At 36.9% G+C, this 25,176-nt stretch overlaps 1 protein-coding gene across 7 annotated transcripts in view; it reads left to right on the top strand.

Moving 5' to 3' along the window:
* LOC122516645 (teneurin-a) overlaps positions 1 to 25,176 on the top strand; it is a 545,517-nt gene that overhangs the window by 160,793 nt on the left and 359,548 nt on the right. For all 7 annotated transcript variants that reach the window (XM_043634626.1, XM_043634627.1, XM_043634621.1 and 4 more), the window contains 2 exons: positions 3,746 to 3,804; positions 15,316 to 15,561. In XM_043634626.1, the coding sequence (XP_043490561.1) occupies positions 15,327 to 15,561 (235 nt within the window). In that variant the 5' untranslated portion in view covers positions 3,746 to 3,804; positions 15,316 to 15,326. The remainder of the gene's footprint in view (positions 1 to 3,745; positions 3,805 to 15,315; positions 15,562 to 25,176) is intronic.

Below are 25,176 nucleotides of genomic sequence, written 5' to 3' on the forward strand. Positions count from 1 at the left end.
TGTTCGTTATTTTCGTAGAATATTATCTATTCACTTTTATAATCAAATATTGTTGGCTTCTTCTTAGTTTTTGGCTTTAAAACGAGATAATTCGTTTCGAAATAAAATTCTATTTCTAACAATAATTGTTTAGATAGATATATTGTTTGTAATATTTTTCATTGGTCACCCTGTATGTTATTACATATGAATATATATATATATATATTTCTATGTATATACATGTACGAGATTGTATATACATATATTGGTATATGAATGTTCGCGCGTGCGTGCATATCGAGCACCGTTTCGATAGGATTATATTCGATTCTCGTGCGTACACGCCTCGCTCGTCAAGCTCACTACCACATATACATATACGAATATATATACGTGCATGTACCTACATCGATGTGTACCCTTGATATCGCGATCGACGCACGAATCACGGAACCTTTACGAAGGGTTCGACGATGATGGAATTTAGATCGGCCGAAAGCAGATTTTATTGAGATCGATCGGACGACGGATTCGCAAGCGACGAAATTAAGATCGCTCGTTTGTGAAAAATGGCGTTATCGTTCGAGAAAAACGGGTTTTTCTACCGTTTTTACGACTACCGTTCTCCTGATGATGGATAGTTTCGGCAGATGGTAAGGATGGACACGACGATGGAACGTTTCCCTCTCTTTCTCTTTTTTCTTTCTCTCTCTCTCTCTCTCTCTCTTTCTCTTTTTTCTTTCTTTCTTTCTTTTTTGTTTCACCTCCCCCCTCCGGTCCCCCTTCCTTTCCATCTTAATTAGATATAACTCACTTTGATAATTAGTTTGTCCTCGAGATAGATTATCTAAATTATTATTCAAGTCTAATTTAAGATTCTTCGCATAAGTCATCAATCATAATGAATGGAATTTATCTATATTATATAAATATGGAGTAATAAGAGACGAATTTAAAATATACAACAAATTTGTATGGAACATCCGAAGTAATAAGAAAAAAAAAACAAAAACATTTTCTATTTAGCGTTAAACGAAATTTCAATATGGATTTTCCAATGGGGAGGAAGGAGGAAGGGGAAGAAAGTTATAGAATAAACGTTATAGTTCATTCGACTAGTTAGATATTCTCTCTGTAGCAATCTCTGTAATCGCTCGTCGTATAGATCAAAGGCCGTTACCTTGTGAAATCAGGAACACACTAGTCGGTATTATCATCTTCGGCGGTCGCTGTACGATTTCGCGAAGGACATGTCGATATCATACGGGACGCCTTGGTGTGGATCAAAGCGTAGATTTCTAGTATGAGAGAACGACATCATCAAACTCTCCCCTTCTCTCTCTCTCTCTCTCTCTCTTTACTTTGCGGAGATGGAACGGACGGTAATTATAACGTTGTCGTTGGCGTGTTAGCAGAAATGAAGAGAGAGAGAGAGAGAGAGAGAGAGAGGGAAAGGGTGAGAAAGGAAGGAAGGAAGGAAGGAAGGAAGGGAGGGAGTAAAGGTCCTTACGAGTTGTTCACAGCAATAGCAGCAACAGCAGTAGCAGCAGCAGCAGCCGACAAACGACGGCTCAAACATTGCAGTGCAAAATTCACAATCTAATCCAACTAAGGAAATTAGTCGCAACTTCCTGGGCGCTGGCTACGCACACGTTGGTGTACCTTGGTGTCCCTTCCATCCACTCTTGCATTCCCAGAAACTTAGATCAAAGGGGACAACGCGCGCGTTTCATGAAGGGTCGAGTAAGAGAGTCTCTTGCTACTACCGTTCCATTGCCTTCTAATATCATTTGGGATTTGACACGATATATTACTCGGTTATGCAAAAATCTTTATAATCATTTAGTAACGCGAACTCGCTGTGACGATTGGTTCTATTTTTAACGCCCTTCGAATTTACGATTAATTCTCACATACATTGGTACATTTACGAATCTATTATATTATATTATCTTTCTTTAAAAATACCTTTTTTTCATTTCGATCGAAGTTAACCTATTTATTTTTTGTCTTACACGGATGTATGTTTCACCTAGACGAATTACCAACAACCAATCACTAATTGAAATAGAGAGAAAGAGAGATAGAGATAGAGATAGAGAGAGAGAGAGAATGTGAAATACGAGATACTAAAGCCACCTTTCTCACAGCTATTTACGCGAGAGCTCGAATTTGCGGAAATACGCTTGGATTTCCGGGATCTGTGCCGCGAATCGGTTAACGAAAGTACCATCCGAAGCGTTCTTTTCCGGCTGGATACGGCCGTTCAAACGAGCGGGAAGCAACGCGATAGGAGGAAGCTTGCTGGCTGTTGCTGTATAGAGAAAGTCTCGTCGGTAAAGGAACGAGGACTCAAGTATGTGTGTGTGTGTGTGTGTGTGTATGCTGTAGGGGAAGGGGTACCTAACGGCAACACTTCCGGGACGCAATATCGTTTCGTGCGAGGCAGACTGTAATTCCCACTTGCTTGGTCTTCGGAGGTAACAGAGAACGAGCAAGAGAGAGAGAGAGAGAGAGAGAAAGAGAGGGAGAGGGGGAGGAGATAGAGGCAGCAGAAGCTGCGTCTGTTGATTATCCGAGCGGCAAACACGGCGCATTGTTATCGATTGGGCCAACAATCTACCGCCCCCATATTGACGCAATACTGCCTCGCAGTTGCATAATGAATGGTTGGCTAATGACCCTACGGAGGTTGCGGAAACCGCAGCGAGAGGATGCTGGTCTCGAGGCACGAAGCGTTTCCGGCATCGGACGTTACTACATCGCCGCCACGACCGAATTATTTCGCCGATCGTCCATCGTCTCTATCTCTATTTCTCTATTTCCCTCTCTCTCTCTCTTTCTTTCTCTCTCTCTCTCTCTCTCTCGCTCTTTCTGTTTCTGTCTTTCTCTTGAATTTCTATGAGCTCTCTCCTCAACTCTCTTCTACATAATGCAAACACATTTACGTCCGTTCCTCTAAGTTTTATCATTATTATATTATGTATCCATAATTTATGAAACTTGTTTAAGTCGTATCACATATCTCTTGTTTTCGAGATATTTAACCCGTTCCGTTACGAGCGCCGACTATAGTTGGCATCAATGTCGACGAATTGTTTATACGAGTGGTATAATTTGGCATGAAAAAATTCTTAACTTTATCTTTAGAGAGTATCTTTCGTGTTCTATCGGAGCTTATTCAATTAATCCTATTGAAAGTATATATTTTTTTTTGAAGACACAGTATATATATATTCTAGGCGTAAAAATATATCGGCAAGGTGGCGTTTAAAAAACTTCAGTACGAACACCAAAGATTTCCGGCCTGCCAATTTGCACAATTTTCGGCATTCCTTGGGCAGAGTTGACTGTCGTAACGAAAGGGTTAAGGGATTACATTTGAACGATAAATGATTTTCGTATAATGTTGATTTAATAAGCATTATTTAACGATTCATTTTTAACAATATCGAATTAATTTAATTTGAAATAACGTATGACGTGAAATAACCGATAAATTCAATCTTTTTCAAAAAGATACAATAATTCTCTTTAAATAGTTTCCAAATAACATGAGATGCGATCAAATCGAACAAATTATTATCCATATACGTATTTATAAATGATTTTCAGCATTATTCTGATTAACCAATACACATTCTATCGTACAAATTAATTATATTTAATTGTAGGGAAAAATCAATAATATATATTAAATATTTGAATATATAACAAACGAGATAAAACATTTTTAAATCGTCGATTTCTTTTCTACTTTCAGTTCCGTCGAATACGTGGACGCTAACAAGCAAATTCTGACCACCAGTCTGACGCGTCACTGTAAGTACCCATTATGTATGTCGTCGTAACGTTTAACGCTCATCACAATCTCTCTCTCTCTCTCTCTCTCAACTTTTTCCTTACTTTCGAGCGTTAGAAAAATCTCCTAATGGCTCTTTATCTTCTTTCTGCACGCCCAACTCCCTCCCCCCCTTCCTTCCCTATCCCTTAGCCCTTACCCCCTCCTATCCCCGTAGCTCTTTCTTTCCTTTTACGAACACTTTGCGGCCATTTTTTGTCCTCTCACTTCTGTATTAAAGAATTGTCGGAAAAGATGAAGTCTCTCGCGATCCTTGAAATGCAAGGACGAGTCCTTGCGAGCTTTACTTAAAAATCTTCCAAGCTTGATTCTTTTGTAGTCTGAGAGAAAAAGAGGATAATAAATAAAGAAAAAGAGAGAGAAAGAGAGAGAGAAAGAAAGACAAGAACGGTTTTCCGTCACTTTGCTCGAGTCTCGTTGCGGTTTTAAGAACGAAACATTTAAACGAGAAGAGTAGAGAATACTGGTTGGGTAAAGCGATGGGAAAGGGGGTTGGAGGGGGAGATGAGAAATAGGGGTGATAATAGTGGTGGTGGTGGTATTTCTACGGGTCGCGACTTTCCTTAGGAATTTTCACTTTTGTCCGGTGACACCGAGACGGAATAACGACTTTAATCTTCTTACGCATAAAACCGTGTTTTTGTGGGATTCCAAACGAAAATGCGAGTGTTGGCTGGCGCGTTGACCGCTCGCTTATAAGAAACTTACAATTTACTTCGAAGGTATATAAGAGGCTTTCCTAGTGACGAGAGTACAAACAACGTTTCTTCGAAGCTTTCTCTCTCTCTCTCTCACTTTCTCTCTTACTCTCATGCTTTTACGTTTCTTCGTTTATAAGTATCGCGAGCTTATTGCCAACGACGACACCTGTTTTCTTTCTCTATTCAATGTATATATATTGCTTTTTCTTATAATTTTTAACGTTAATAACTACTTAGCAAAAAAAAAATTAATAACGCGTATTTTTCTGTTATGCTAGGAAAAAAAACTGTTGAAAAGTTGTTAATAAATATTTTCACTTTTCGTTAGATTCGTTTTAGATTTTATTTGGAATTCGAGAGAGAGATATAGGTAAATAAATATACACCAACGGTAAATAAACATGTATGAAAAGAAACGGTCAAGACTAAGTTGTTTTATAGAATGAGCTGTAAGTAACGGTAAACATTCGTTTCTACTTTCAACTTAGATAAGATCAAAGTTTCACTTAAGTTAAAGTACTTTGCTTTTAAACACGTATATATGTACTATCCTTTCTTCGATACAACTTTCTATAGAAAATCGTTCGATAAAGTTTTAAATATTTTAAAGTAAATTTAAATTTCACGTATTTAATCTCTTTTTCAAATTGTTTCTATATTATTTGTATTATAAACGAATCAAACTCGTATATCTGTATTAAAAATATGTGACAATACATACACACTTAATATATGTATATATATATATCGTAGAGATAAATAAACTTTTCTCGTGTCTAACAAATTTGTCGATAAGATTAGATAACGTATTTTACTTGGAATCAAATTTTAAATTCTAAGCACGTATATCGTTTTTGTAAGTCTTCTTCCCCGTTCTCCAGAAACTTCTTCTTTTTTTTTTATTTCGAGAATCCAGAAAGAAACGTCTTTTCCAAAGCCAACGTCCGTGGACGTCCAGCCGAAGTGAATCATTTCCCGTTTCTACGCACGACGCTCCTGGGAGTAGCAACGTAGAACAATCCAATTTCTGAAATCGGTTTTACGCTTCGAAGATATCGTTCTAAAGATTCGAACAATGTTGCTTTTAAAACTCGAATCATTTTGTCAATTCTACACACGAATTTTATTACATTTTATTATCCTTTTCCTATTCTTTTTCACTAACGCGTAACCCGTTTTTTACGGGTGGCGTGGAGAGGAGGGTGGGAGCGTAAGGGGGGGTTCATAATTCATCCTCGACGGATTAATAAGCAATAACGAATTAAGGTAAATTAATGTTGCTTATTATCGGACTCGCCACTTCATATCGAGAACGATACACATTGCCGGAACTTTCGATTACGATCGGAAAAATTAATTATAACTCATAGAGGTGGAATTATCAGATCTATCGGTAGAATTCCCCCTACCCCTACCCTTCCCCTACCCACCCAACAACTTAACATCGTTGTTTCCATCTGACAATTATTACACACCTTTTTAGGATTAAATCGAGATTTAATTAAATAATAAATGCTCTTACGCGTTCGCTCGTCCGAAATTTAATTGTTTCCATTATACCATGATGGGCGGGTCGGGGAGGGGGAGGGGAGAAGAGTCTGGGATTTCAATTTCCATAAATATCTATTATTTAATATATATATAGAGATAGAATTTATATCCGGTTCTTACGAAGTTTATGACAATTTTCCTCCCCCTACTCACCCCAAACGAAAGAAAAATATATTTTATATATATTTTTCATTATAGAATTAAATTAACTTTATTTTCTATCTTTAACGAAGGCAACGTTTTAAGCAATAAAATTGATTGACGAGGCAAGTATAAATATCTCTAAACACGTTAAAAACAAGACAAGAATACGCTTGTAACCTTACGTAATTAATAACTTTTATTGTTGTTACAATCTGTGGTAATTTAAACAGTTTAATTATGTAATTCAATATGTAAGTATAACTAATAACAAGTACTCAGTCAACAGATTAAAATATAATTAAAAATAATGAAGATTTTTCCGTAACGTAACGATACTAAATTCTTGTATCGGAGGTTATATCCGCGAGACCGCGGGAAACAGATCGGCCAGGTTGATCGTACCGGTGCGTAATCCAACCAAGAGAATCGTTAAATGACTCGTGTGACTTAGCGTTAGTTAGAAGCACAGAGAATGGGAATTCGTGGAGGAACCAAAGTGGGTTTACATCGCAGTTAAGTTTCGTCGTAATGTCTGTACGACGAGTGGGTACGACGATAGAGGGTAACTCATCGGAGGTTTACGTGTATATATATATATATATATGTAAGTGTGAAAGAGATAGAGATAGATATAGTAAACCAACGCTAGCGTTAGTGGCGTTAAACCGTCTTTCTACAGTCGGTGACGATGCCGACGTTGAGCGGATTTACCGTCCATTTGGCAAATGAAGATGAAACTGCCTCGTAGATTACAGAAAGAGAATCCTTCAAGCATCCGCGTTCACGGCAATCTCCAATCGTTACAGATACCGATCGTGATACGATCTGAATCTCTTCATTTCACTATCTTACTCTCTCTCTCTCTCTCTTTCTTTCTCTTTAGTCTTGATTCTAATTGTCAAATGATCCTGGTTAATAGACTTGAAAGTGTCGCTATTGGATTGGAGAGATCGAGCGTCGAGTTAAACGTTCATTTAATTAAACTTTTTCTATCAATTAAAAACGAGAATATTGAATTACCATTTATCTTCCATCTTACGTAATTTATCTTAAATGATTCGATAATAATTGTACGCAAATACGTATATTATTTATATACATATATAGATAATAAATTAATATGATGAAATGAATTCTAGGCTCTCTAGGTGGATGATCAAAATTTGAGAAGACGGGAATAATTACGAAAATTCGCTTGGTAAAGTCGTAAAAATCTATAATAACATATGGCTTTTAGAGAAATGTGAAAAACCGCAAGAACGAGATGAGATCGAACGTGTGACAAGCTAGCGTAGTAGCTGTTCGCGACAAAAGGCAACCATCGTCCGACGTTCGTTTACCTTCCGGCTAAACCTTCTTTTTTCTTTTCTTTTTTTTTCCTACCTCGAAGGGATGAGGAAGGTCCGACAATCGGAGAGTTTATTTTCAATAGGGCATGGCCTCTTTGAACAGTTACGTCTACCGATATTACCCTTTGTAGTAAATTAAGCGATAATCGTTTCTACCTCTTTCCATTTTCTCTTCTCTCTCTCTCTCTCTCTCTCTCTCTCTCTCTCTCATTCTTTTTCTTCTTTTTCAATTTTCATTTCCCTTTCTCTTTGTTCCACCATTCCTTTCTTTTTTCTTTTTTCGACAGTGATATCGTACGTCAATCGCACACGTCTATATTAAAATATCATCCCTTCTTTACTCATCCCTCGAGAAATATATAATCCATATACTTTCCATCCAAATATTTAACATTATATACTTTAAAGAACAAGAAATCAATTTAATGATTTCATTATTACACTCCTATAAATACAATATGTTAATTCGAAGACGAACATTACGATAAATCGAGAGTTATGTTGTAACGAAGCTAAAAAGATGATAAAAAAAAGTTAGAGAAAAGTATAGATACAGGTATAAATGCAAGAACAAGAGAGAAAGAGAAAGAGAAAGAGAGCACGTGTATACTATGGGGGGCCTGAGAGAACGGGATACGCGGTGACAAAAGTTAACGAGATGGAAGTTAATTAAATTCCGGGCGGACAATCGCTGGTGGGAAAATTTGACAATGGCTCGCTCGCTCGCTCATATGCGCGTTCGTGCGAGTTACGCTCGTTTCGTTGTGCGTTCGCACGTAACTACCTACGGAACATAGGAGGAGACCATATACGGAGGTGATAGATAGATAGACAGATAGATCGAAAGAGAGAGAGAGAGACAGAGAGAGAGAGAGAGAAACAGAGACAGAGACTGAGGGAAAGGTATAAAAACAGAGCGAGATATAAAGAGCAAGTGATAGAAAGAGAGAGAGAGAGAGAGTGAAAACCGACCGGACGTAACGTAACGTAGGTGCACCGAGAGATACGTACGGGATGAACGAGGGTGGTGGCTATGGTTGGTCAAACTTCGATGAATCGATGACCGCTTTTAGTAATGATGTGTACATGGCAGGAGGCCGTCCACTTCGTCGATGGAAGCCGGGGTCAACGCCAGGACGCTTCTCTCTCTCTCTCTCTCTCTCTCTTATGCTCTTCATATATCTATCTATATATCTATCTATCTATCTATCTATCTATCTACCTACCTACCTATCTATCTCTCTTTCTCTTTCGTAAACCATCTCTATGGTGTGTGCTGGAACGCGTGTATAGTGGCAGCCAGAGTTTGTTGAGGGGGACTTATTACGTCCCTGGAATTACCATATAAATTATCGCGCGATGAACCCGGCAGAGTGCGAAACCGTGCAGGCTCTACGGACGGCCTTTGTCGAGGTTTTGGTTATGGTTAATCGGCCACGTCGTTTAATTGACATTCTGCACCACAAAATGCCGGTGCCTGCACCTCTCCACCCCCTCCCCCTCCCTTTTGCCCCTCTAAACTGACTACATCCCACCTTCCCATCTTGATTTTTTTTCTTCTATTTCTTCTTTGCTCTCTATTCTTTTTCTTTTTTTTTAATCTACTCTTCCTCTCTTTTAATTTTCTTCAACGGGTGCAGGATACTCTACGTTTCTAACGAGAAAAAGAAAAAAGAGAAAAAGAGGGAGAGAGAAAGATTGCTGCTGTTCTCTTGATTTTGTATCTTCCTAAAATTCGTTAGTTAATTTCATAGTTCATCGTACAGAGATTTTCTTTCAAGTTCGTCTAAAGAAAAATAAAGAGTGGTAGTCAGTTATTCTCTTAAATAGTTTGTTTATTTCGTTGTTACTGATACCATGTAACATGATTAACGTGTTCACCCCTTGGTACTACTAGTAATGTACTCGAATTAATTTGCAAACGTGATTGGAAGTACGATCGGTAGCGGTTTACCGTATTATTAATACATTGTACACACTCCTAATTTATCGTATAACTTCGTGCATTCTCTCCCTTCCAATATCCTTTTCCCTAACCACCTCTTTCTATATCTATCTCACTCTCTTTCTCTTTCTCTCTTTCTCTTTCCTTTTCCCTTGCTTTTCCACTACATAGCCATTTAAATTGCATCGCAATGGAAATAATTTTTTGTTGAGATGATATTACGTAAAAGCGTAAACCGAGAGCAAAGAGATGTCTAGATTCTGAAAGAATTATTACTATTATTATTATTATTATTATTATTATTATTATTATTATTATTATTATTATTATTATCGTTCCCTCACTCGTTCCTTTTTTTTTTCTTTTTTATTTATTCTTTTTTATTCTTCTTCTCTTCATTCTGATTCCTTCCTACTACTAAATGCGATAGAATTGGAATTTTATTTTCAAGCTCATAATTGTGAAACGTTTTTGTTCTTTATGCGTCTGTGGACAGACAGAAGATGTTAAAAGTGTTGATATGAGTATTAAGAATAATTGAATAAGAAGATATTGTTATATTCATTTTTGTCTTTTATCTTCTTTCTCTTTCGATAAAGTTTCGAAGAAAGGAATATTAACGTTGTAAGAATATTACAGGTGATTGAAAATGATTATACTTACGTGAGATTTCATTAACACTAGATTTACGGGTGTTTCGTTCATTATTTTTTAATGACTTAGAAACATTGTTTGAATGGAGGGTTGAGTAGAGGAGATGAATTAATATTTACGTATATTTCATTACGCAACTAAAAACTAACAGATATTTTTAAAAAGTAATACTTAAGTTTTTTATATATATTGTAATAAAATTGTTAATGAGTCAAATTGGCTCAGTCCGTAAATCTAGTGTTAATACTAATAACAAAGAACAATCGATGAAGATAACAAGAGTTCTTGAAATATATGTATAATACATAAATACATATATATAGTTTAAAAATAATCACTTTCTTTCTCTCGATAAGAAGAAGAAGAAGAAGAAGAAGAAGTAAATAATTAGACGAAGCAACCCTCGGGAAACATCAAGGCTTTCTCGTAAAGGGGGCAAAATGGCGCAAAAGGAGGCCCGCATTTTCGAAAACGTTATCGAGATTAAAGCCGTATAATTATCTCAGGGTCACGTGATACCACTAGAATCGAGGGGTGGTACGAGATAGAGAACACAATGGGAAGGAAGGAAGGAAGAAAGGTTTGGTTGGTTAGTTGGTTGGCTGGTCTACCACCTAACTCCTGAAACGCATTTTCTTGCCCATTCGTTTGATGAGGAAAGAAGAAGAAGAAGAAGACTACCAAAGACGATGAAAAAGGGAAGAATAGGTTGAAGAAGGGTGTTGAAGCGAAAGAGAAAGAGATAATAAGGTACTCGATGAATATGCAAAAGTCTTTCTCGTTGGATATCTGGATACGCAGGCTAGAGTCCTCACTTTCTCTATGTTTCATGCATTCAGATGCCCTTCTTACGTTACCTACGAACGAGACGAAGAAGAAAACTATGAAAAAGGGAGGATGACTCGAACAATGTCGTAATAAGTGTTAGCTTCTTCCTCTTCTTCTTCTTCTTATTCTTCTTCTTCATTAAATGCCGTTTAAAAAGGCAGCCCACAATTCTCGTGAAATTTCTTAGCAACGAGGACACCACGAGGCTATGCAAATCCCTTCCTCGAATCTAGCGAGAACACGGGGAAACTCTTAAAGCCCTTTTATAGTATGGCTTCTCTAACGACCGAAAGTCGGATCGGTAACCTTCTCTTTTCCTTTTCTTGCTCTTTTCACGGGGAGCACTCGTGTGAGGAGTGTTAAGGGTACCAACGACTTTTCCTGCTTAAAGTATATGTATATATATGTATGTATGTAAGTATGCATTCATGTATGTATGTATGTATGTATGTATGTATGTATGTATGTATATATATACGTACGCCTTGAGATTTTTAACCTCCTTTCGTAAGAATACGAGAAGGACGCGTTCTCTCACGCCTGATTTATGTGTCCAAGCCACTTCGAGTCGCGGGTAGATGGGGGAAACGAAAACGACGTGGTGGAAACGCGAACGCGATGGAATTCGTCGACCGTTTAACATTCCCTTTTCTATCCCGTCCTTCTTAGAAAACTTCTTCTCTTGGTATTTTCGTAAAAGCGCTTACCGATCGTGCAAACTTATTCCACGACGAGCACGCCGTTCATGGAATCGCATTAAATCTTTTTCTACCTCAATTTCGCGAAACTCAGGTAACACTCTTGGTGTATATATATATATATATATATATTAATCTTATATATATACAGTTTCCGTTTTGATAGAAAGTACTTGTCTTCGTTGTCGATGCGACCTCGATTGCTCGTATGTATTGACTTTCATGAACGATTGCGGGAAATAAAGTGACTCGAGAGGTTACACGCAATGCATTTATTTGTTCCCTAGCTTGAGAAAAGCTAGAAATCGTCGTTAAGAGGAGACACTATCGGAAAAAATTTCACGTTTCGGTTAAGGTTATTTCGAAAAAGAGAGAGAGAAAGATAGATACAATTTCTTATTTACACATGTGTTTTTTCCATCGACGACGACGAGATAATAACTTTCTATATTTTACTCTCCTCTTCTTCTTCTTCTTCTTCTTCTTTCCCTTTTGCTCCCTATCGAACGTAAAACCACAGAATCTACTCTTCTCGGTAGTTACTCTCTTCCCTCGTTTGCTTGTAATTTACGTCGACGATCTTTATTTGCTTACCCTTAGGTTAAAGCGCAGGATTAAAGAGCATCGTGGTGGTGCCAGCATAAGTTGAATAATGAAAATTTGATGTTGAGCGATGATCTTGTACCACCAGAGAGAAACACATATCCCCAGGTTGCACATATGTATGTGCGTATAACCTATACATATGTAATCTACCACGTGAAAAAAATACTTTGCCCTTGGCACGTTTTATTTCTGTTCGTCTGTTCGTCTCCTCTTTTTTTTTTTTCTTTTTATTTCTTTTTCTTTTCCGGAGTATTTTTATATCCAACGAAACTACGAGGTACGACCACCGCGGCGCGTTATATCAACTTTGAAACGAAAAAAATTCTTTCAAAGTTATGACTCATAGAATATCCCAACATCGACGTCCCTGTTTTGTATAAAATCTACGATTATGACATGTTGTAAAGGTACTTCTTTATTATAACCATAGATACATTCCGTTGATTAATCAAAAAAAAAAGAAGACAGCAGTTAAGTATTCGTATAATAATTAAACAAATAATCAGACATATTTAATACACTTACTCTCTTTCTCTCTCTCTCTTTTAAGATTTCATTTTAATATTTATTCTGTAATCTCTATATTATTTTACAAAACGTTCTGATTAATTTATAAGACTTTTCGGATAAAATACTCGGGAAATTCTCGAGGCATTTACACGAAGACCGAAATAGGTGTTGGTAATTAGTACGTAAAGAGGAGAGAAAGAGAAGAGAATACGAAGGGACGGCAAAACATAACACCGTTAAAGCACCCTTGCACGAGCAACGAGAAGAGACTCGATGTGACCTATTAGTCACTATTGAGCTTTGAGAAAAGTGGCTACAAGAGGTGTCTACGTATGCAAAAGGGTTCATTTTCAGGAGAGAAACCTTATTTATCCCTCGGTCTTTCCTTCATTCTATTCATCCTTTATTAACGTTTATTATAGTCTTAATATCACCGTGTTATAACTTAATTCATTATTTCAAGTATCAAGTTATTCTTTTATTAATTAGACCTTACTTTATCATTATCACGATGTTTCATAAATTATTATCATTCAAAAGTTAATTGTTATTTATCATTTTTATATATATACATATATAAATACATTTGTATTTTTTAATGAACCATTTTTAGTTATAAATACATTTTATATACACATTTTTTCTCTCTCTCTCTCTATATATATAGCAATAGAAATATGCCAATATAACGAGGTTCTAAAAAGTAAAGAAAAAAAATACTCTTTCGCCGGTAATATAAAGTGGAAAAATACAAAGGTAAGGTAAGCAATTGGATGTTGCGAAGACGTAGAACTCGTCGAACGCTTGTTGTATTTTCTATTGTTGCTGTATCCACGCGTAGTGGTACTTTGCTGTTGGTACCTTGCTTTCGTTTCATTAAATTTTCACGTTGTATTTGCCGAGAAAATTCCCCGATCAATTTCCGTCTGTGAGGAAGAAAGAGAAGGAAAGAAAGAGAAAGGGTGGTCGGGTGAATAGGGGGAGAAAGAGAAAGAGAAAAATGTTTCTATCTCTCTTTCCCTCGTCATTCTTACTATCAACAACGACGGACGACGGTGTTTGTTTTCTTTAATTAAATAGTCGTTTGTTTTGTTGAGTTATTTTTTACAAGGGCTTGCGCTTTATTCTCCCGACTCTTTTCTTACGTTCCTTAGGGTGGAACGCACTCGAATGTAATTCGAGGAAGGATCACTGCAAAAAGGAATGGAATGTTCTTATTACTTATCGGATCTCTTGCTTTTCCTTCTCGCGTCGTTCGTTCGTTCGTTCGTTCTTTCTTTCTTTCTTACGTTCGTTCGTTCGTTCGTTTGTTCATTCGTTCGTTCGTTGAAAGGAAAGAAACGAAGCGCTCGTTCGAAAATAATTTTATTTTCTGCGTAGAGAGTATCGATGAGAAATAGAAAGAGAAAAATATAGATGGAAAGATAGAAAGAAGGAAAGACAAAGAGAAAGTCGGTGAAATAGGAGAAAGGTATTTCATATCTTTCTTAGTGCAGAATTTTAGTATGTAATAAAGATATCTCGTGATTTCGAGGACTTTTTTTTCCGTAAGAGAATGACAAAATAATATTTTTCTCTCTCTAGCTTCGGACGAGTTAAATTTGGTTAAACTAAGGAAAGAGAAAGATCGAAAGATTGAAAAAGGTTAGGACACGAGGTTAGATAGGAAGACAGACCCTCCCCTTCTTCGTGGTGGCAATTCCAAACTGAAATTTCATAGTCCAAGGAACAGTGAGTGATCTCAAACTAGTAGGAACGATCCCTTAGAGCATCAATCAACGAGCTTTACAATCAAGGGACTTGCTACCGACGGACGATTCTATGGGAATTTTGATGAGCATCCACCATTCGATTACCTAACACCCATGGACATTGCAAATATCTTATTAAATTGATAAAAGTAAAAGACGTTGGATGATAAGAAATTTTTGTTAAGAAACATTTGTTAACTGTTCTCATTTAATTTGATAATAATTATAACGATAACGATTGTGTTCCAGTTAATTTATTAAATCGCATCAGTTATTGGGTTACCTTTTTATTGAAGATAAAAAATAGAAATTTTAATTTTAACGTAGCTAAAATACCCATAGGAAGTGTGATACTATTCGATATGAAGCAAATCATGGTTCCGATAATTTTTCTATGGAACATTGAGAGAATCAAAATTGATGATATCTGGACAATAAACAAATACTCTAACAATTGTCAAAAATTATCCTTCACTTACTCAACGTAGGACAAATTCATATATCTGAGAATATTCCGATAATTATTTACAATTGACAATTACGGTGACAATTGAACGACATTGATTGACCACTATGTTTGACAGCAAGTCTTAAAAATCCGTGTTATACTTTCTCAATGTCATAAATATGAAAATGGATATATGGTGATTAGATTATTAATAAATATTTGAAATTCTTGTCCACATATCGTTAACGATATTATTAACGATTTATGTTTGAATATTTGTGTTCAGATGCTGCAGTGATGGAGGGCGAAGGCACGTTGGGCCGCGGTCATTCGAACGGGGGCCGTGGTTTGCGCCGTCAACGGTCCCTCGAATGGCGAGAACGGCGCGGTTATGGTCATAGTGCTCAATCAAGCAGCGACGAAGAAGAAAAAGCTCATCGCGTCGTTGGCCCATCGACGACTTCATCCACCAATAGAGGAGCTCGAAGTCCTGGACAAGTTTTCGCCTCTATACTCGCACAACATTATGGTGGTGAGTCTGATTGCAATTAACAAAACTCATTTAAGAAACAAAAAAAAACAAAATAAATTAACCCATTCACTAGCAGACAAATTTCAATCGTTTCGACACTCTATGGCGTTAATATTTTATTTAAAAAAAAAAAAACATGGAATTACATTGAATCTAATAATATTAAGTTACGAATATAGTACGTGTTTGTTTCTTTTTTTAAATATATTATAATACAATATAAAATGTTCATTCATTTTTTTTAATAATTCCTAACTCAAACGGTTATAAACTTATTTCGTGACCAATTGCAATCGATATAAACTTGTAGCGTGATTGACAGTGAAACGGTTAAATATTTGAAAATATCGATGACTTCTCATTTGAATATATATTTTTCAATATACATATATACACACCGATCATAGTTTAAATGTATTTTTAAAGATAGAAGTTTTCATTGAAAAACAGTTGAAACTTCGATATTACCAAAGTAGTTTATACATCTTGATCGATACGTGAAAGAAGAAATTGTGTATTATGGATATCTACTTGAAATTAAATACGCGAAACAACGATTATAAGCGAGCTTCGCTCGTTAAGTTTCGCTCTGTCACTCAACTTTCGAAAGCTTTTAATGGTATACATCAGAGCCTTGCTTTCGCCTCCTTCGCATTGATCTCGTACAGCAATAAGCGAGTTTTGCGTGCCTCGTTCATCATATTCCATCAAACACTCGGAAGGTTGCCCATTCACTTCGCTACCCTTAATCTCTTCCCCAGCTTCCAAGCAAACGTGTAGATTAAAGGATTTACGAAATTAGTTTTACTTACTTACTATATAGATACATGTATATATATTTGATATTAACTTTCCAGACGAAATCAAGATGACTATCTGAATCTTTCCTTGACATTGTTGTACCATCTTTTTTTATCTTGATCATCCTCTCGAGATAACAATCGATATTACGATCAAATCGAAAAGAAAGAAAAAAAGGAAGGAAGAAATGGAAGGTAGCTGAAAAAGTAGTCATTGTTTGTCCCTTTTTCCATTATTATTCCTCGAATATCCCGATGAGTTGAATATTTCGCTAAATAAAAAATTAATACGAAATATTGGAACCACAAGCACTCTCGTCGTTTATATTACAAATCTGCAGATACGGAACGGGGATGATCTACGAAGAATTTAATGAAAAACGTAATAGATTGTAACCGTGTATGTTGCAAAATGTTGTCTCTCTTCCTCTCTCTCTCTCTCTCTCTCTCTCTCTCTCTCTTTCGAATACTTTCTTTTTTACTTTTTGTTTTTCCTTCCCTTTATCTCTCTCTTTCCATTTCTTCGCTTCGTGAAGGCCATTTCATCGATTCATCTTGAAAAAGGGACAACACGGGGGACGCGGTGCATGAACGAAAAGGGAGGAACTCAATTAATAGCAGTCCTCCGTTTATACTATATTTCTTGGTTGCGGTATCAAGCGAACTGCAACAGCTCACCTCACGTCTGTCTGCATTTGTTCCAATTCAGTGGCCGCCGATTACCGCTACCCCCACCCCCCGTTCCAAATCCAGCCCCTTCTCCCTGTCAAACCCTCTCATCCTCTTCATTTCTCTTTCTTTCTCTCTTTCTCTCTTTCTCTCTATCCTTCTTCGTATCAACCTTCCCATTTTCATCCCTATTCTCCCATTTCCGTCTCCTCTTTCTCTTACTCTTCTTCTTTCCTTCTCTTCACTTCTCTTCTCTTCTCTTCTCTTCTCTTTTCTTCTCTTCTCTTTCGTCTATCTTCGCATTGGACGACGATATAGCATCACGTAACCGCACAGAGAAGTTTATCGAAAGAGACGACGACATAGACACGACGCGTCTTCTTCCCCCTATTTTCTTCTTTCCATTTTACTTGGAGGTCGATCGATTCCTTGGTCTAACCGCAAATCGATATCTCAAATGTCATTGAAAATTTCAACCCCTTTGTATTATATATATATATATTAGACGAATCAAAAGTTTATGCGTTTATTACGTTGTTTCGGATAGTCCAACTTTTTTGAAGTCAATAAAACGACTTTACACGCAAGTGAAATATTCATTTAAAAACCCAGGAAAAACTTTTGGTTTACTTTAATATATAATATTATATTTGTTCTCTTCTTTATACATATTTAATTTATTTAATTGCGTGAAATTAATTAAATGAATGTTAACTTTAACGTAATCCTTGAAGAGTATGCGGTTAGAGCTTTTTTTATTTTTTCATATTATTATTTATACAGTCGAGTTTCCTACTATATCGTAGTTTTTACGTTAAAACAAAGTTCACTCGACCCAGTCAGAATAAAACTTTTTTTCTCTCTCTTATTTCCTTGTATCTCAAAAGAAGTGAAGAAAAGATAGAAAGAGTTAGTTACTAGCGCACGGAGTCGCGATTGCCGCAATGCAGACGTTGCCACCGCCTTAAAATCGACTTGTTAATTATCTCTCCGCATCGATTTCGCACCGTTCCCAAGCGAGATAATCAGCGTGAAAATTGCCGAATCAGAAGACGATAGATGAATCCGGAAAGCAAGAAGATCTATGTACGTCTCTCGACGGAATAAGAAATGTGTTTACACCTTTTCTTATCTCTCTCTCTCTCTCTCTCTCTTTCGTTTATACTTTTTTTCTATTTTTAAAAATCATGAATGTTATTTTCTTACGTTTACGAATAAACACGATTACATAAACACTTACATACGAATGAACACGTCGAAGATAAACCGACAACAAATTTCATATTATGAAATTTTCATATCATCATTCATATATTATATGTTATCGTGAAAGATCGAAATTGGACAATGTCAAGATTCACTTGGTCGCTTGTTAACACGTATCGTGAAAGACCGAATATTCGGATTTTGTTCTTGTACATTAATATTTCGGACATATATCCATCAACCGTGAAAATCTTCCCGTTATCCAATTTCAATCTTTCACGATGTAACATATATCGTATTGAGAAAAAACTATAGATGATTATTTTTCACGATGTCGTTTTGGATCTTATCCAAGGATAGGCAACGTGTTAGTACACCCTCTTGTCCTAGACGCAGTCGTATTGTTCCGTTATCGTAGCTGTTATCGTCTTCTTCCGCCTACTCGTATTGCTCGTTAGTGTATGCACGATATATCTTGTTACCATCGATCCCTACCGGCCGGTTGTGTTCACTCGCTCTCACTCCTGCTAGCTAGTCCGTGAAATTTCCGCTATAAGGTATCCTCTTTCCTTTCTCGAACGACATATCTTTTACGGTTTTCCGAGCAAGCAAGCCTCCCTCCTCCTTCCCCCCTCCTCCTTCTCTTTCTAACAATGGTATCCAATGTGTCACATTACCTATAAGAGAAGGTGGCGAGGAGAATACTATTACTACCTTGACACGACACGACAACGTGTGTACTACCCAACCAACATTTTCACATAGCAACATAAATGGCGGCTCTTAATCTCCGTCGGTTCGGTCATCAATACGTTGATGTTTCTCGTTGAAAGTAGCCCTGTCTCCTGGTTGGACGATCCAATTGTATATATGTATAGGATCCGTGACATTATATTGTCAGCTCATTACACCGGCTGACGCGGCTTCCTATCACGTTTTACTACCCTCTTGGATAGAAAATATTGACCTCTTGCATATCTCGCAAATGTATATATCGTATATACTATATATCGTTGTTATCGATTCCGCATGATATCTTCAAATTGCTTTCGGTATCCTTATAGATTATATCGTATTTTGTGTGTGTATATATATCTGTGAGAAAGTTTTATATTAAAGAAAAATAAAAGTAACTGATCTACGATTTAAGATGAAGTAATAAATTGTAAAAAGGAATATATTATGTGTTACTTGGTATTTTTATACGATGAATATGAAGATTTTTAAAAATAATAATAATAATCAATTGAATATATATATATCTAAATCTTCAAACGATCGTTATATCTTTCCTCTAGAATAGAGAGAAAAGAGAACAAAAAAATGAATAATTTAAAGATGTCGAATCGTACGATCGAGAATCCACGTACGTCTGGGAATCACTTTGAACGTCAAATTATCGGAAGGGATCTCCTTGTACGATCACTCGAATAATTGCGTTACAGACAGTCGATCCATTTAAATCACTCCATTGCCGACAAATGCTTCATTAAAATTCACCGTACCGGCTTTCTATCGCGACTATCGCGTTACGTAATAGGAAAATATCGATGAATCTTCTCTCGACGGTTAACTCGATTATATCTTCTTCCGGAATATTTCTTATAGCTTCATTTAAACCCGTTGTCTTCGTCGTCATTGTCATCCACGTTTAACATTTCCGTTTGTTAATAATTTATAATATAATATATTTTATAGTTTATATTTCACATATCGAGTGAAAAATATTCGATTATTTATTACGATAGGAAATCAATATATTCTTCTTCTTCTTCTTCCTCTTTTTATCAGAACTTTGTCGTCCTGTTGTAATAGCTTTTTTTATTGCTATATTTCTAGGAGCGATCTATTGTTTCTACCGAGGGTAGGTTGCTAGCCTCACCCCTATTTATATTATATTCAATAATAATAATAATAATAATATTTTCATATTATACATTTAATTATAGCGGTATTAGAAAAATCGATAGATGTTTCTCAACGTTAATAAACGAACATTAGTAAAATGTATTATTAAACTTCGCCGTAGGAGTTTACGAGATCAAACGCACGATATAGGTACGTAGCGTTCCTGCGGGATAATTTCGTCGGACGTAATAGCGATTCTAAAACACCGGATGATATTCCTAGAGGGTTGAGGAATGCAAATGAGCACGAGGTTTGGATGAAGGGGGTGCTAGAGAGTTAGGCCTACATAACACCGTAAGTATCGTTAGAGACACGATGCTAGACAGCAAGCTCGTTTCTAGCAAGCGAGAGGAGCAGCAGCAGCAGCCTATGTCGCACACCGGGGCCACCACCGCAACATGGTCCAGTGCAGTATGCCAGTACATATGTACCTCTGTGCAACGTCTATAAATTTTCACGACAAATCCCAACCCTTTCCTCCCCTCCCGCCCCTCATATTCTACTCCCGAGCCCTTTCTTAATGTCTCTTGGTACGGGTTTCAAGCGTACGTTTTCTCAACCTAAATCTTGCCTCATGTAAGACGTTATTATTCCAAGAAATAAAATAAAATATCTATCTCGGTTACGTAAAATCAAATAAAATATTTGTATTTCAATTGTGACGAAATGGAAAATCGATTTTCGATGTGTGTCATAATGATAAAAAGAAAAAAAGTGAATTTTGAATTTTATCGAGTTTCCCCTTTCGCAGGGGCATCAATTTTACTTCTTCCTTTTATCATCATCCTAGATTACATCGTTGATTAACTTTTATACAGAGAGACCGATGTAAACTTGTATGGAAAGTCGAATGATCATAGAGGTGGATTCTGTTGAGTAACCTTTCTGTACTCCCTTGCACTCTCTCTTTCTCTCTCTCTCTCTCTCTCTCTCTTCTATAAATATCACTCTCGTTTTACACAGATATAGCTTTTCATCGGGAAAATAAATAGCCAAAGGGTATGGTTACCCTAACGAGAGAGAAGGTTGGCCCTTGATCCGCTTGAAATGATGTTTCTCTAGACTCGTTATTACTGGCTTTGTAATTAAACGAATGGTACTTCTTTTTGACGAATCAAAACACGCCACGCCTCGATACACATTATTCGATATTTTCCGAAGCTAAGAAAACACTTCGCATCCTTGTCGTCGCCGTAGTCGTCTTTGTCTTCTTTCTACAAGTTTAATAATCTTGATAATGGAACCATAGCTGTTGTAGTTTCGTGAATTTGTCAAGACGATAATAGAGAACTTACTGTCGATATACCTCTAGCCTAGCACTTACACGATTACTTGTGTATCTATTGTCTACGTTAAAATAACATTTTTCCTTGCAAAATGACCAGCTCGATAAATTAGCAAAGTTTTCAAGGCATCGCTATGAAAGAACGGGGAAAGGGGTGAAAGAATGGGGAGAGAGGGGGGAGGGTGGTGTGGCTCCGTTTATATACACCCATCTACCACGACCGTTTTCTGAAATTAAATTCATCCTAGAGGTAGCCGTAATTGCGAAAGAACACCGAGCTCTCTCGTAGAATTACTACGAGAAGAGAAGAGGAGAGAAGAGAAGAGAAGAGAAGAGAAGAGAAGAGAAGAGAAAGAGAGAGGAGAAAGTTTTAGCGGATCGGTGGGTAGCTCGTCGTCTACTTCGACGTTGTTGGCAACGTAGATACTGTTGATGTTGTTGTTGTTCTCTTCCTTGTGGATGAGATCCTAACGCAAGTGTTGCCATAAGAAAGTAAAAGAGATAGGGAGGGAAAAAGGAAGACCAAAAAAAAAATGAAAGGAAGATGAGAAAGAGAGACAGAGGGAGAGAGCGAGAGCGAGAGCGAAAGAGAAAGAGAGAGATAGAAAAAGGTAGAGGAAAATAGGGAAGCAAGCCGATAGGGGTTTCTCATTATTTTAAGTGACTTCGGAAGTGGTAGAGCGTCGCGTATATGCACACCATATATCACCACTTGCCACTCAGCCCTACAGTATCGTATAATCGAGTTGTCAGGCAAACTACCCCTTACGGAGAATGGGTCTACTACTATCGTTGTGTCGTCGCCGCAGACGCCACCGACGCCATAGTACTTGCCTAATGCACGCATTATTACGTTACGCGCATTTAAAACTCCTCCCCTATTAGCAGTTCGCCGTCGTCTGTCGTCTGGATCGATTGTGAGCCACCTACGACCTTCTCTCTGCCTATACCTTATAACCTATACACTTACTTACCTATGGGGGTACTCATCTCCATCTATACGTTCACATACATATACTAACTATCGTAGAGAGACGTAACCGGTGTTTCTCAGGTGTAACTTAGTTTCATCGGTTAGGTGGATTTAACGTTGGGAATGTAATTAAACGAATACGTTGAATATACGTAACTATATATATATGTATAAAGATAAAGTGAGAGAGAGAGAGAGAGTCACAGAAAGCTGCTGTACCACCAATATGGTTGCACGCTCTAAAGCGTCCTCGTACGGTTAGGTTAACTATCGTTCGCTAAAACTTTCATACCGCCGACCCTCTGTATTAAAACCCGAGAATCGTTGGAATTAGTTTGATCTGGGATAAATAATTAAGAAATCTTCAGGGAAATTTTTTATTAATATCATATTAATCGTTACTTATATTTTAAATACTCGTATATATATATAAATATATGTTTAAAAACAATAATTAACAAAATAATCTACGGTTATTTCGATCTAGAACACGAACAATATATTCATCTTTCTAATTCATTGTAACGTACTTCACGAAAAAGGGGTTTCTAAAAGTTTCAATTAGAGGACGGTTATACAGAGATCGTTAGAAATAATTAAGATTGTTAATGAGCTTTATCTTAACGAAAATTCTTAATTAGCATCGCATTATTTTCTCTCCCTTTTTCTTTTTCTTTTCGATTAATTTCTTTTCTTTTCTTCATTATTCTATATTAAATCGAATATTAAAGTAAACTAAGAAAATCGTTGAAAGATCGAACTTTCGAGTTTTGTTATACACGAAGGTAGAAAGGAATGAAGGAATGAAAGAAGGAAGGAAGGAAGGAAGGAAGGAAGGAAGCAAGGAAGTAAATAAGTATTGTTACGATTCCCTTCATATCGGAATAATAACGGTACCTACCAGCCGCACATCCATATTCGTTTTGCGGGTTAAGAAACAGCGAGCCTATCTAACGTAACTCGTGCTCGCGAGTTCTCTGCATTTAATAATGCAAAGACGGAGAATACTCCTAGTCTCGAAACTGCGTGTGTAAGTCGTGATTAATATTTTAGATGTCGAGCGTAGGAGGTCGGTCGGTTGGGCGAGTAAGGAAGAAGAAAACGGGGCGAGAAGGGGGAATCAGGAAAACGGGAGATAGAGAGAGAGAGAGTAAGTAGGAGGGTTAAAGATAGAGAGGGGAAGTAACGGTGAAAAGGTATGGTGGTGAGCACATCCAAAAGGAACAAGTTACACGGAAGGACTACTACTGACCATTGCGAAACCTTACTCGGCCGCTTTCGAGCTTTCGTTGTGTCCGGTTCTCCTTGTTAATTATTCGCAAAGGAAATTAATGTACTCCTTGCAATAATTTACGTTGGGACCGACGAACGAACGAACGAACGAACGAACGAACGTACGTACGAACGAACGAACGAACGAACGAACGAACTAACGAACGAACGTGCCCGCGTAAACGGAATTATTCACGCTTCGTGATTCCCGGAAGTTTGGCAACGATTTTCACGCGACAGTTATGAGAAATAGAAATGAGATATTCTGATGTATGCAAAAATAGAAACTGGTTATATTACAATTGAAATTAATGCTTATCAATGTGATATAGGGATTTTTTTTGTTTCAGTTAAATGTTATTTTTAAAATAAGACTTTCTGAAAGGTATACAGAGTAGTAGTTAGTTAGTTTCGAACGTGTTAATTGCACGTAACCTACTACGAAAATGCGGGTCGGATTATCTAAAACGAATCGTTGAAAAAGTCATTAACGAAACTTTCGACTTAACGATTTTAACTCTCCCTCCCTCCATCTTTTCTTCTTCTTCTTCTTCTTCTTCTTCTCTTCTGTTCGAATTTCGACTTTACGTCGTTGAAATCCCTAACTCGAACGGTTCTGGATAGAAATTTTTAATACGACTTTTTCAACTAATAGCTCTTACAATATGTCGACGCGAGAAGAAAATGAAATTTTCACGATCTCTAGGAGGTTTTTTTTCTTTTTCTGTCGTTTCCTTTTTCCCTTCCAAAATTGTTCCTCGAATATAATTCTGTCACTTTCGGAAAAAAATTCTCCGTCTCCTCCTAGTTCGAGATTGTTCGTTGTTTAATAATTCGTCGGAATTTTTATCGCGATATTCTTTTTCTTTCGGGAAGTTTTATTCTTCTTTTTTTTTTTTTAGTTTTTTTTTCGTATTAAAGTAGAATCAATCGTATTTCCTTTTGGCATTTTCCTTCTATTCTTCCTCCCTTACATTTGCGACATAACGAATTTACCGAGATCCCGTTGCTTTTAACTGTCGGCATCTAGCCTATCGCAGCGTTGTTTTAGCATGAACGATAACCCGTTGAAATACGTTACGAGCTAGCCGTTTCCTGAAGTGTTACCGTAAAGGGGCCCCCTTAGATCTTCTAATCTATTTGACACATTACTCGCTACAGTCCACCGATTGTTTCGTGGAGACACATAAATCACAAACTGCAGTATTCTATTATCCTTGTTTAATTATTCATTGTTTCTTCTTCTTGCTAAAAAATAAATGAAACTTGTTTCCAAAAATTTGGATCAAAAAACGTATTGGAACAAAATAAAAATATATTAAACGAAATAATATTTAAAGGGCAATAAATGAATGGAAAGAAGAAAATACGTTTTTCGTGTATACCTCCTACCCACCCTTGCTTGCCCTCCTCCCCTTACCCTCCAACACCTTTTAGGAATATAATTTACAGTACACGTGTATCAAATAAATCATTGTCGATTCGTAGTCGTACGCTATGGA

Source organism: Polistes fuscatus, unplaced genomic scaffold (genome assembly GCF_010416935.1).
Source record: "Polistes fuscatus isolate 324 unplaced genomic scaffold, CU_Pfus_HIC Scaffold2, whole genome shotgun sequence".
NCBI lineage: Eukaryota > Metazoa > Arthropoda > Insecta > Hymenoptera > Vespidae > Polistes > Polistes fuscatus.